Source organism: Molossus molossus, unplaced genomic scaffold (genome assembly GCF_014108415.1).
Source record: "Molossus molossus isolate mMolMol1 unplaced genomic scaffold, mMolMol1.p scaffold_m16_p_17, whole genome shotgun sequence".
NCBI lineage: Eukaryota > Metazoa > Chordata > Mammalia > Chiroptera > Molossidae > Molossus > Molossus molossus.
In genome coordinates, this window is record NW_023425352.1 from 52,765,141 (window position 1) to 52,779,479 (window position 14,339).

General features: G+C 52.7%; 1 protein-coding gene across 1 annotated transcript in view; it reads left to right on the top strand.

The window, feature by feature from the left end:
* Window positions 1–14,339, top strand: part of LOC118631996 (cadherin-23-like) — a 71,910-nt gene that overhangs the window by 32,744 nt on the left and 24,827 nt on the right. Inside the window, exons 2-7 of the mRNA XM_036264538.1 lie at window positions 1,932–2,153; window positions 2,448–2,567; window positions 3,244–3,424; window positions 9,547–9,680; window positions 10,206–10,415; window positions 10,979–11,086. Coding sequence (XP_036120431.1) covers window positions 10,206–10,415; window positions 10,979–11,086 — 318 coding nt within the window. The 5' untranslated portion in view covers window positions 1,932–2,153; window positions 2,448–2,567; window positions 3,244–3,424; window positions 9,547–9,680. The remainder of the gene's footprint in view (window positions 1–1,931; window positions 2,154–2,447; window positions 2,568–3,243; window positions 3,425–9,546; window positions 9,681–10,205; window positions 10,416–10,978; window positions 11,087–14,339) is intronic.

A 14,339-nucleotide genomic window follows, 5' to 3' on the forward strand; every position in this document is an offset into this window, starting at 1 on the left:
TCGAAACGGGACTCCCTCTGCCCTAGGGCCTAGAAAGTAGGTGAGAAGTGACTTCGATTAGGGGAAGGGGAGCAACTGCCCCCACAAGCCATTCACCAGAGGGCTAGAACACCTGAGCCTACCCCTGACGCTCCCCTCCACTTCCTTCCTCCCTGCTGTACTTCCCACCAGCTGAGCTTCCTGGGTTTGCAGCAGGGTGAAACACCCAGGCATTGCCCAAGGTGTGGGCATGGTCCAGAAACCTCAAGCACCGTTTTCTCAATGCAAGGACAGGAAGGGCTCAGCTGAAAGGGCCTTTGGGGTACTTACTAACTTCCTCCTCACTCCAGAGACCAGAGTCAGACCCGCCCTCCCCTGCCAAGCTAGGCCTGATCTCAGAAGAGGCTCTGTGGGGCAGCTCCATTAGAAACCCCCACCCCCACCCCCAGCACCAGCCCCTGCAGCCTGCAAGATTGTTAGACCCACTTCCAGGAGCCTGGGAAGGTGGGGGATGCCAGCACCACCACTCCCGGGCGAAGCTGGGTCCGGCCCCTTTCCTGCACGGTGGTGCTGTGCTGGCAGTGAAGGGAGGACCCAGGCAGGCTCAGCTGGAGGGAGTTTAATGCTGGGGAAGCACCCTCAGACCAGCAACTGCAGGAAGCCATTACCACTCACATAGCCAAAGGACTAGAAGAGGAGGTGAGGTGACTGGAGCCAGTGGCAGTTGTAGCTCTGAAAGGGGCCACCCAACAGGAGAAACACAGCTACTGGCAAAACTACACTGAAGAAAAGGGCGAGTGGGGAACACCCCGCCTCTCCCTCCTCCCTCCCCTCCCCTCCTGCCAGGATCCCCCATTGGCCAAACACGTCTGGAAGCCAGGTGGCGAGGGAGCCCAGGTAAGGCAGGCTGCAGGGGACATCCTCCCAGGTGGAGAAGCAGAGCAGGTGGGGGAGGGGCCGAGGAACACAGAATACCAGCACGCGGCTAACGTCTGTCCTATACCTGCTCTGCTTGGGAAGTGCTGTATCCAGTTTCCACGTGGTGCTGATCACTGCGTTCCAGTGGTCTAAATATTACATGTGGTCTGAGGACCAGGCATCGGCCAAAAATGGCCAACGAGTACGTTACAGAAACTGTTCCTGTAGTGAAGCATGTTCTGGGATCTTCATTTCTCATTGCTCGACAAATGCTGCCCACAAAATTGCCCCAAATCCAATGTTCTCCTTTAAAAAAAAAAATTCTTTATTGATTTTTAGAGAGAGAGAGGGAGATAGAAATATTAATGAGAGAGAACATCGGTTGGCCGCCTCCTGCATGTCCCCCACTGGGGATCGGGCCCACAACCCAGGCATGTGCTCTGACCAGGAATCGAACTGGTGACCTCTTGGTGCCTAAGTCGACACTCAACCACTGAGCCACACCAGCCAGGCGGATGTTCTCCTTGTTAACACTGCTGGAAATAGGCATTTCTTGCATGTATATGAACGTGGGTGAAGCTTAAATACTGTGTTGGATTAAATACATCACATTCTTGTCTCTTGTAATCTGGATGGAAGCCCAGAGTCAGTAAGGCCCTGGCCCAGGCAAAGCTATGGGCTTGGGGGGTTCCTGAGGTTCATCTTATATGCCAGTTTTAATCACCAGGTCTCTGGGCTGACAAGGATCCTGAAGTTATATCTGGCCTCAGCAGTGCTCTGATTGATTAGTGATGTCTGCCATGGGCATGGACAGAGCAGTGGTGGGGAAGTGCCATCGTGGACCTAAGCAGTACCTAGGTGGCTTTTGGTGGAGCCACTGTGATGGCCTCTTCTGCCGGCCTGCGACTCCCTCCCTCGCATCCTCCTCCCTTTCCCTCCCCATGTTGGGTCACACTGAGTGACTTCAGCCTGGGAGACTAGCCAGCTGGCTCCACCTCACCCCTCCAGCCCGCTGACCACACTCTTCTCCACAGGCCACCACTCACGTGTACGTGACCATCGTGGACGAGAATGATAATGCACCTGTGTTCCAGCAGCCCCACTACGAGGTCTTACTGGATGAGGGCCCAGACACCATCAACGCCAGCCTCGTCACCATCCAGGCACTGGACCTGGACGAGGGGCCCAATGGCACAGTCACCTACGCCATCATTGCAGGCAACATCATCAACACTTTCCGCATTGACAGACACACGGTCAGCAGCTGATGGCGGGGCCCAAGGAGAGGGCCAGCTGGCGAAAGGGACTGGAGGGGAGCTCAGTGATATCATGGCAGTGGGAGCAGAGCACAGATGGGGTCTGGGAGGAAACTGGGGGCAGCCGTTGCAGGAGGATGAAAATCTTGGGTGGATGGCAACAAGGGTTTCTCATCATGGGCAGGATGCCTGCCTGCTGGGGTGGTGAGGAGTGCCCCCTGAAGGAGCTGGTTCTCAGGGTGGCTAGACCCACTACCTATCGATCCACCCTTGTTCCCTCTATGTATCCCCCAGGGTGTCATCCGTGCTGCCAAGGAGCTGGACTACGAGATCAGCCATGGCCGCTACACCCTGATCGTCACAGCCACAGACCAGTGCCCCATCTTGTCCCACCGCCTCACCTCCACCACCACGGTGGGTGGGTGGTACACAGCCCCAACTTGGGGGTGGGGGGAGGATGGAGCCCAGGAAGCTTGAATGGGGCAGAGGGGTAGGGAAAGATTGTCCAGTAGAAACACCTAAATCTAAGAGCCCTATCCTGGTCTCGGCCACTCACCCAAACGCGCTGTGTGACTTTGAGGAAGTTAGTGAACTTCTCTGTGTGGTGCATCTGTCAGGTGGATGATGACACCTGCCTTTCTCCCCTTCGTGGGAAGAGCACTGACTCTGGTCCAACCAGCAGGGGTGCATAGCCCTGTTCTTTCACTTTCTAGCTGTGTGACTCTGGGCAAGTCGCTTAACCACCTTGAGCTTCATCTTCCTTCCCTGCGAAAGTGGGAAAGTAAAAACGATTCCAGGGTAGGAGAGGAGCAACCAAGACCGTGTACAATGACCATAGTACAATGACCATAGTAGCAATAAATAGAAGTTCAGACCTTCATTATCAAGAACATGAGTGTGCCCACAAAGAGGCTGCAGTGGTAACAGTAAGTGATCCGTGCTTAGCTTCAGGGGCCCCCACATCCATGTCTCGAGATTCTTGCATCTGCCCTGAGGCCAGATTACTGGGTCCAGGTTCCCGAGGAGGGTCCTGGGCCCCGCACAGGGCCGGCTGAAGTACAGCCCCAGCTGAGCTTGTCCACCATCACAGGTGCTTGTGAACGTGAATGACATCAATGACAACGTGCCCACCTTCCCCCGAGACTATGAGGGGCCATTTGATGTCACCGAGGGCCAGCCGGGGCCTCGAGTATGGACCTTCTTGGCCCATGACCGGGACTCGGGCCCCAACGGGCAGGTGGAGTACAGCATCGTGGACGGAGACCCTCTGGGTGAGTGGGGCCTGAGCGGGGTTCTGGGGGCCTGATGACCCCCCACTGCCACTCAGAAGCAGAGTGAGAAAGGAAGCCTCACGGCAGTGAGCCCCACCACTATGCGATCTTACCCTCTCTGGGCCTCAGTTTCCCCATTTGTAAGATAATGAAAATAATCTCCTCGCGTGGATATGGTGAGAACATATCCAAGGCTGATAGCCTTGGAGGGTCACAGTCCCTTTGAGAACCAAATAGAAAATGCCCATGCCCTGGCCAGTATGCTCAGTAGTTAGAGCATCAGCCTGGGCACAGGATTACGGGTTCAATTCCCAATCAAAGGCATGTACCTGGGTTGCAGGTTCAATCCCCAGCCCAATCTTTGTGTCTCTCACATAGATGTTTCTTTCTCTCTCTCTCTCCCCGTCTCTTTTCCTCCCCCACCACCTCCACTCTCTCTTTAAATCAATGGAAAAAAACATCCTCAGGTGAGGATTAACAAAAATAGAAAAAATGTTCCTGTGTCATACCCAGAGAAAAGGCTCCAGGGTAGAGGAAGGACAGGCACCCTTGCCCCAAACCTTCAGGACCCCCCAAATGCACACGTTCGGCACCGGGGTTTCTCTGCGCACCTCGTCGGCACCCATCCGTAGCCTTCACAGCCACTTGGCTGGTCTCCTCAGTTGAAGAACAGGGTTTGTGGCCAGAGGGAGATTTCTCGATGGTTTTCACTCGTTTCTGTGGAGCAGGGATCCCAAACTCAAGGCCTACTGGGCTTTTGCAGGAACCTACATGGGAGAAGGGGTCCGGGCCAGACAACAGGAGTAGTGGGAGCGGGGCCGCCAAGCATGGCTGCAGCCACTTGTAGCCACACCTTTCCTTTTATTTCTGTCTTATTTTTATCATGTCTCCACATTTTTAAGACCTGGGTACCAGGGTACCAGGCCTTCTTATTTTTCAAAGAAAATGGAAAAATTTGGACATTTAAATCTTTGTAAAACATCCTGTTTTTTTTGGGTTTTTTTTAGAGAGAGAGAAAGGAGAAGGAGAGAGAGATAGAAACATCAATGAGAGAGAACATTGACTGGCCGCTTCCTGCATGCTCCCCACTGGGGATCGGGCCCACAACCTGGGCATGTGCCCTGACCGGGAATCGAACTGGCGACCTCTTGGTGCATGGGTCGACGCTCAACCACTGAGCCACATCCTGGTTTTTAATTGATCGTTTGATAATTATCGAGCACCTACCATATGCCAGTCATATTTCAGGTTTCGAGGATACAGAGCAGGACAAAACAGATTCCAATTCCTGATCTGATAGAACAGGCAGTGAGCTGACCGATTAAGGAGATGACTTAGTATACTAGGTTCTAAGTGCTGCGGGGAGATAAGGAGCCGGGAGATAAGAGTGTCACAAGGCTGCAATGTTAGATAGGGTGTTCAAGCCCTGTCCAAGGAGGTGACATTTGAGCAGAGACCTGAAGGAAATGAGGAGTGGGTCATGTGGACATCTAGGGAAGAGCATCCCAGGCAGAGGGAACAGCAAGTGCAAAGGCCCTGAGGTTGGAGCATGCCTGGCAGCAAGCCGAAAGGCCCTATGGCTGACATGAAGTGAGCAAGGGGGCAAGTAGGAAGAGATAAGATCAGAGAGGTATTTGGGCCAGATGTTATTGAGCTCTTCAGGCTATTTATCAAAACTTGACTTTTGCTCTGAGTGATGTGGGAACCATAGAAGGGCTTTGAGCAGAGGAGGGGCACGGTTTGACTTAGATTTTAACAGGACCTTTTCAGTTCTTGCACTCAGATGAGACCATAGGAACTCAGGAACAGGAGTGGCAGATTAGGTAGGAGCCTGTTGCAACCACTCGGGCTGGAGGTGGTGTAGCCAGGACCAGAGTGGTGGCACTGCAGACGGGAGAGGTGGTCGGTTCTGGTATATTTCAGAGGTGGAGCCAACCAAATGTGCTGACTGATTGGATGTGGGATGTGAGAAGCAGTCACAGATGACACCAAGGTTTGGGCCTGAGAGAGGGCATTGTCATCAGCGGCGGGGAAGACTGCATCCGGAGCAGGTGTCGGGGGAGGGGGAGGCGAGGTTGAGGTGGCTGGTAAGCCAGTTCAGGAGAGAGGTCTGGGCTGGAGAGAGATACTTGGGAGTTGTCAGCACAGATATCTGAAGCCACAAGATGAGAGAACACTGAGGAAGCTGACAGAGGAGAGGTCCAAGGCTAGAACGAGAACCTGGGGCGAATTTGCAATTAAGAGGCAAAGAAACAAACTCACTCTATAAGACCAGACCTGGAGCCCCCGCTGTCCAGAGCTCGTGGTGGGTCACTCTGTTCTGACGTGCCATCTTTTCATGTCCCAAAATTCTCCTCTCTGGCCAAGGACTGAGCAAGGGTCCTTCTCTTATGCTGTTTTCACACACACGGAGGTTTTATAATTTCACGGGGGCCCTGCTCCTGTGCAGGAGGGTGCCAAAGCCTGGTTGAGAGGTGGGTACTGGATGGGCAGCTGAGCCCCCTCCCAATAAGCCCTCTCTGTACCCAGCTTTGAGGTGCAGGGCATACCAGTACCCCAGAATACTGCATGCCATGGGCCCTTGGAGTCATGAGCAAGACCTCTAGGGTTAAATCCACATGTGATCGGGTCAGCCTTAGGAATTTAGGGTCTCATGGGGTGTCCCGGGAGCCTGAGAGGCAGGTCCCTGTAAGAATAAACCCAGGGACTTCCCCCAGACTGACAGGGCCTGGGGCTCCCTCCCCTCAGGAAGGAAAAGCAGACATTCAGAGCCCAGTGATAACCTTAGGATCACAGACCACTCCATGCCAGGATAGATAGCGATGATCTAATGGCATGCTGGAGTGGTTCACAAGGTCACACTATCTAATCCCCACATCTCTTCCCACCTCTGCATTCAGTGACACCATGTTGGTAACTTGAAAAACTGACAAATCAGAGCTGTTTTCTGGAAAAGCTGGTTTAGCAGCATATCATGGGTGGAGGGACAAGCTCCAGGCTACTCAGCCGCAAGGTCACCTTTCCACCATTGCAGCCTGAGTCCAGAGGGTGCCCCTGTCGGGTGGGGTGACATCAGGGATGACAGGCTTATGCAAGCCCCACTGAGGTGTGAGGGGGAAATCAGCTGGGAAACAGGCCATGTTTTCTTGGGTGTCTCCTGCCAACCCCAACCTTCTCAGCTACACCTTCTTGGTTAGACCTACTCCCTGGACCCCTTTCTAATATCTTCATCCTCCCTGAAAGCCCCCAGTTCCTTAAGAGGGCTGCCTGGGCTCCCTTTCAGAATGCCCCAATGATACCAAGAACTGCCATGGATCTAGCACACACAAGGTGGAACAGGCCTTGTCCAGTACCAGCACAACCCTGCGGTGGCACCTCTTTGTTAGCCCATTTTTCAGATGAGAACATCAAGGCAGGACTCAGTAACATGGCCAAGAGTATAAAAGAGTGAAATCAGGATGCAGACTTGTACATGACTAAATGGGGAGGAAGGAGTGGAGTGGTGGGAAGTTCAGGCCCCAGGCAAGCTGTTAAGGAAGGTAATTTACTGTGTGGGGCCTTTAGCCTATTCAGTTCCCCCAGGGAGCTGACTTAGGAATCTAGCGTGGGCCCAGCTCCCAGAGCCGCAGGCCTGCTCCCCTAAGCCCTCGGGACCTCTTCCTTCCCTCCGTCGAGGGAGTGGCTGGCTGTGCAGAGAAGGCAAGAGGCCATTGCTTACACATGGCCAGGGGCTGAGACAGGGTGAGAAACCCCATGAAGGGGATCCGCAGTTCTTTGGAGACCTTGGAGTGTCAGGCTCAGGAAACTCTGCTTGAAGCAGTCTGCGGGGTTGCTGGGAGTGGAGGAGCTGGTGGGAAATCCCGCGGCAGGTGAGCCTCGAGGGGCTGTCCTTTGGGTCAGAGCAGTGGGAGCAGGGGCAGGGAATGGCGAGGGAGGATGTGGAGGGGCAGGCAGAGAAAACTGAGAGAGCTTGAGCCCTGTCCTTGCTGTGCCCTCCTGTGCTGTGTGTTCCTGAACAGTCAGTGCCCCGCTCTGGGCCTTTCCTCGGGTGTCAAAAGGGAAAATGAAGGAAGTAACTTTCTCCCTGTTCCCAGTTCCTGGGGGAGTACATACAAGTAACCCCCTCTTCCTCATGCTCTCCCCACCTTTCTGACTCCCCTTTCCTCCCCTTTCTTCTATCCAACTTGGCTCCCACTTGCTCCCTGGCTCCTTGCCCCTCTGCTCTTCTCCTCTACCCCCTCCCTGTTCTCAGCCCTCCCTCCTGCACCTCCCACCCTGCTCAGCTCTGAGTGGCGTTGTCTGGAAAGACCACACGAACCATGGGATGCACTGGGCTGAGACCCAGAGCTCTGGGTTGGAATCCTGGTCTGTTGTGAACTTGCTGGGGGAGCTCAGACAAGTCATCCATGTCATTTTTGTTCTTTCTTTCTCTCTTTCTTTTTTCTCTTGTGTTGTATAAGTTCTTTATATATTTTGGATATTAACCCCTTATCAGATATATGATTTACAAATATTTTCTCTCATTCAGTAGATTGGCTTTTCATTTTGATGATGGCTTCCTTTGCTGTGCAGAAGCTTTTCAGTTTGATATAGTTCCACTTGTTTTTGCTTTGAGTGTCAAGTCCAGAAATGCATCGCCAAGTCTAATGTCAAAGAGCTTGCTGCCTATTTTTCCCTAGGAGTTTTATGGTTTCAAGTCTCACATTCTAGTGTTCAGTCCGTTCTGGGTTAATTTGTGTGTGTGTGCAAGATAGTGTGTGCAACTGGCTGTCCTGTTTTCCCAGCTCTTGTTCCTTCTTCACTGGTTATTCTTGTTCCTTTGCCATAAATTAATTGACCATATATGTGTGAGTTTATTTCTGGGCTCTCTGTTCAGTTCTGTTGATCTATATCTGTTTCTATGCCAAAATCATACTGTTTTGATGATGATAGCTTGTAATGTAGTTTGAAATCAGGAAACATGATGCCTCCAGCTTTGTTCTTTCTCAAGATGGCTTTGGCTATTTGGGGTCTTTTTTGGTTCTATACAAATTTTAGGATTGTCTATTCTATTTGTGTGGAAAATGCCATTGGAATTTTGATAGGGATTGCATTGATACTGTAGATTGCTTTGGATAGTATGGACATTTTAACAATATGAATTCTTCTTATTCATGAGCACAGAATTTTCTTTATTTCTGTCTTCAGTTTCTTTCACTAATGTCTATAGTTGCCAAGTACAGGTCTTTCACATCCTTGGTTAAATTTATTCACAGGTATTCTATTTTTTTTTTTAATTTATTTTTTCTTTTATTGATTTTAGAGAAAGAGGAAAGGAGAGGGAGAGAGAGATAGAAACATCAATGAGAGGGAACATCGATTGGCCACCTTCTGCATGCTCCTCAACCCACAACCTGGGCCTGTGCCCTGACTGGGAATCAAACCAGTGACCTCTTGGTGCATGGGTTGACACTCAACCTCTGAGCCACACCAGCTGGGTGGTATTTTATTCTTTTTGATGCAGTTGTAAATGTGATTGTTTTCTTTTTTTTTTTTTAAATATGTTTTTATTGATTTTTTAAAGAGAGAATAAGGGAAAGAGAGAGAGAAACATCAATATGAGAGAGGTACATTGATTGGCTGCCCCCTGCAGGCCCCCTACTGGGGACAGAGCCCATAACCTGGGCATGTGCCCTGACCCGGAATGGAACCGGAACTTCTCAATCCATGGGGCAACACTCAATCCACTGAGCCGAGCAATGGGATTGTTTTCTTAATTTCTCGTTTGGATAGTTCATCATTGGTGTATAGAAACGCAACAGGTTTTAGTATATCGATTTTGTATCCTGCAACTTTACTGAACCCCACTCTTTCAATGTGACCATCTTACCTAGACTCAGTCCCTGGCCTGACCGTGAGCCGGGGAAGGAAACTGATCTGGCATCTCAGGCATATCTGTGCCCCTCCCTCCTGCACTTCCCAGACCTTGGCAGGTCCCGTGAGGATCTGAAGCTGAGGGCATTAGAGGACCACACCCCAGCTGTCCCCTACTCCCGGCGAGCAGGCTTGCTAGAGGAAGGCCTGGGCTCTCCGCCACTCTTGGCCATTCCCAGCTAACTCTGGCTTCTCCTGGGTGGCACCAGGGGAGTTTTTGATCTCTCCTGTGGAGGGTGTGCTGCGGGTCCGGAAGGATGTGGAGCTGGACCGGGAAACCATTGCCTTCTATAACCTGACCATCTGTGCTCGCGACAGAGGTGTGCCCCCACTCAGTTCCACGGTGAGTCTGGGGCCCCACGCTACTGGCTTTACCTTGCTGCCCCCTGAAATCCCACAGAGACTCCTGTAAACACTCCCACCCCAAGCCCAGAGAGTCCACGTGCTGCTCTGGAGCCAATCCGGGTCCTCAGGGCCCCCAACAGATGTGTGAGTGCATCTCCGGGCTCACCTGTGGAGGCTGGACCCGGGACCTGGCAGCCGTGGCCTCTCAGGGTTGTCCCCCCATAGCAACCCGCCTCTGCACCCCCTCTGCCTCTTTACCTTTTCTGCCCCCCTCTTATCCTCATTTTTACCCACTTGCTGTTTTCACTGTCATTTTCTTCGTCGTCCTCCTATCTTCTCCATGATCATCAACCGCACCTTCCTCCTCAGTCGCCACCTCTTTGCTCTCTTGCCCTGTCTCACTCATCCTCCTTGGCTGCCATGGCCACCATCACTCTCTTCCTCCCTCTTCTGTCTCCCCAAACCCCCGTTCTCCTTGTCCTTCTCCATCACCTCTTCCTTCTCGTCCCCTGGCACGCCCCAGATGCTGGTGGGGATTCGGGTGCTGGACATCAACGACAATGACCCTGTGCTGCTGAACCTCCCCATGAACGTCACCATCAGTGAGAACAGCCCCGTCCGCAGCTTCGTCGCCCACATCCTGGCCAGCGACGCTGACAGCGGGTGCAATGCCCTGCTCACCTTTAACATCACCGCAGGCAACCGGGAGCGGGCCTTCTCCATCAACGCCACGGTAGGCCGGGTGGCCCCAGGGAGGCCCGGGGCTTTTCCTAGAGAAGAGGACCCTGCCCTAGAGGGTTTTCTACGCCACTGTCTAGTCGCCCTCTGATTCCGTGTGCTCCTCAAGCCGCCTTCCTCCCCTGGACTCGGAGTCTCTGTGGGAAGCGTGGAATCTCAGATTCCCAGCTGAGCCATCTCTGGGGTCTCTGTTACCCCAAGGCTTGTCATGTACAGATACGGGGCCAGAGCCTCAGTGCCACTTGGTTTGTACCAACACACCCCCAGGAAGTCTTCACTAGATATCTTGGAGTGTTGCCAGCTGCTGGCACCACAGGGTCCTCAGAGGACTCATCCCTTGAGACAGCAACACCTGAGCACTGGGGAGGGGCGGGGGGGGGAGGTCATTCTTACCCTGGCAACCCCGTGCCTGTGCATCTCAGCCTTATAGAAATATCTGTGATTTAGGGAGGGAATTTATAGCCACTCATGACACGCAAGAAGAGCATTTGGGCATCTGGGCCAGAGCCCAAAGTGGAGAACAGGTGCCACCCAGCTCACCAACTCTCCACATCCCAGACAGGGATTGTCACCGTGAACCGGCCCCTGGACCGTGAGCGGATCCCGGAGTACAAGCTGACCATTTCCGTGAAGGACAACCCGGAGAACCCACGCATAGCCAGGAGGGTGAGGCTGGAGGGCACGGCGGGCGGGGGCACGCAGGGCTGGGTGCTCGAGACGCACAGGCAGCCTGCCAGGGGGCTGATGCACAGGCCTTGGAGTGAGCGAGTGGAGAGGACCTGAAAGAGCCGCTATCTGTAATGTCCTTAGCACAGTGCCTGCCTGGCCCGTGGCAAACACTCGGTGCCCTCAGCTGTTACCTTTTCCCTCAAACCGCTTGGGCACACAGCACAGCTGTGTGTGCATATGGCCTGGGCGCACTCACAGGCACAACCCCGGCCTGCTGAAAGGGTGCATTTTCCCTGAAAGGCTGGCTTTTCCCTCACAAGCCAAAGAAAGTGTTTCTCTTTACTAAGAGAAGCAGGTGTTGCAAGCAAACGGTCCCTTTTGGGGGTAGGATTCAACCCTTCCTTCCCAGCCCATGAGGTCAGGGGCAGGACCCTGACCAATTTCAGCTCTGCTTCTGAAATAGTTGCATGGCTCAGCCAAGACACTACCCTTTCTGGGCCTCAGTTCCCCATCTGTATAGGCTGAGGAGACTTCAGGCTGGAGCTGCTCATGAGCCACTGGCCCTCATTCTGTGCTCCCCCCTTTCCTCCTCTCATCTCTTCTCCCTTCTCTGCTGCTCTCGTTCCCTCCAGCCTGTGCTGTGGGAGGGCCTGGGTCACCTGGGAAGTGGTGGGAATCAGGAGGCTTGGGGGCTGGTCCCCACTCTGCTGCGAACTTGCTGTGCAGTTGAACAGTCACCTCTGGGCCTCGGTTTCCTTGCCTTTCAGGGGAGATGCAGACAGATCAGAACTGTGACTGGTTTTTAAAAGGGTGAAGTGCGGCCCTGGGTGAGAGTCGGGGTGAGCTCTGCTGGGGCATCAGGCAGGCCTGGAAGGTCTGAGGACCACACTCATCTTCCTGCCTTCAGTCCTTTCTTACCCTGAGATGGACTGATTGAGTGCCCTTCATGCCCATCCTCCTGGGAATGGCAACACCTCTGTGAAGGAGTTAAGATCCCATTTGCAACTTCCAGTCAAGATGGCAGCATAGGTGAACACGGTACTCGCCTCCTCCCACAACCACATCAAAATGACAACTAACTACAGAACACCCATCATTCAGAACAGCCTGAAACCCAGCTAAATGGAAGTCCTACACTGAGACTGGTAGGAGGGGTGTCCCACACCCACATGTGTCGGATAAAAATCAGGAGGACACCTCAGCTGTGAAGTCCTCCCCGAGGAGCAAGGGATCTCCGCCCCACACCAGGCCCCTAGCTCAGGGTTCCAGTGCCAGGAAGAGAAGACCCCATCACTTCTGGTTGGAAAAACCAGTGGGAATTGAGGCTCAGGGAGACTGCGGCTGCTGGAGCCCCAGGCAGTTCCTCTTAAAGGGCCCGCGCATGGACTTACCCAGATTCATACCCTCCAGGCTCCAGCACTGGGGAGGCAACTTGCAAGGCACCAGAGACATACAGGGAAGAACTGAGCCGTTTGACATCAGGGTGAGAGCTGGAGAGGCAGCTTTCTCCCAGACAGACTTGCTGGCAGAGGCCACTGTCTCCCACCACCACCCCCACCACCACCCATCCCCGGGGCAGGCAGATGGGGCTCCAGCAACCTGGCTCACACTGGTAGCCCCGCCCTTGTGATTCCCTGAGGCCCTGCCCCACCCAACTTTTGGGCCTACCCAAGCTGTTTCCAGTAGCTTGACCATAGGAATGGCCTGTCTGGGCTCATGCTTCAGATTTTCCTAAAACCTCTCAAACAAGCAGCATCTGGCCTCAGTGAGCCCAACACCTCTTGGTAAGTGGCCCCAGGCTCAGCACTAGCAGCAGCCAGCTTTGGTTCACAGCATGGCCTGGCCTGGGCACCTTAAAGCTCCACACAAGAAGCAGCCATCTGAAGATAGCTTTGCAGTTTATGTCTGGTGGCCCCGGGTAGAACACAGGCAGTGGCTAACCTTGGCCCCAGAGCCAATACACCCAGTGGTTAGCTTCAAACCACGTCAAAGCATCACGACCCAACCACCTCCACAAGTGACACACTCAAAGGGTGGACTCAGTGGGTACCAGAGCCCTGCTGAAGTAAGTCTCGCTCTGTGTGATGGGCCCCTGCACAGCTGATCATCCAAGGTGGTCAGAGGTCGGTGATCAGTGGTCACAGCCAGTCCTTGCAGCTAATCAGCCTGAGTAAATCCCTCCCATTGATGTGCCAACAGCAATCAAGACTCAACTGCAACTGAAGGGTGTACAGTCCACAAAGGGGATGCACCTCGAGGGCCCAGTTGGGGTGATCAGGGAGGCTGTGACACTGGGTCCTACAGGACACCTACTACAATAGACTGCCCTACCAAGCCTAGGAGGCATAGCAGCTCTATCTAATACATAGAAACAAACACCAGGAGGCAGCCAAAATGAGGAGACAAACATGTCCCAAATGAAAGAACAGAACAGCTCTGGCTGGTTTGGCTCAGCGGTTAGAGCGTCGGCCTGTGGTCCAGAGAGACCCGGGTTCGGTTCCCGCTAAGGGCGCGTACCTCGGTTGCAGATTGTCCCCGGCCCTGGTTGGTCATGAGGGTGGCAGCCACTCGATGTGTCCCTTCACATCGATGTTTCTCTCTCTCTTTTCCTCTCTCTCCCTCCCGCTCTATCTGAACAAAAAAAAAAAAAAAAAAAAAATGGAAAAATGTCCTCGGGTGAGGATAAAAAAAAAAGAAAGAAAGAACAGAACAAAACTTCAGGAAAAGAACTAAACAAAATGGAGACAAGCAAACAGATAGATACAGAGTTCAAAACACTGGTTATAAGAATGCTCAAAGAACTCAGTGAGGACCTCAAGAGCATAAAAAAGGACCAGTCAGAAATGAAGTATGTACTAACTGAAATAAAGAATAATTTACAGGGAATCAATTATAGAGTAGGTGAACCTGAGAATCAAACCATCGATTTGGAATATAACACTCAGAACAGCAAGAAGAAAAGAGAATCCCCCAAAATAAGGTTAGTATAAGGAGCCTCTGGGACAACTTCAAGTGTATCAACATTAACATCATAGGGGTACCAGAAGGAGAAGAGAGAGAACAAAAAATTGAAAATCTATTTGAAAAAATAATAACAGAAAACTTTCCTAACTTGGTGAAGAAAATAGACATGCAAGTCCAGGAAGCACAGAGAGTCCCTAACAAGATAAACCCAAAGAGGTCCACACCAAGACACATCATAATTAGAATGCAAAAGATTAAAAACAATGAGAGAATCTTAAAAGCAGCA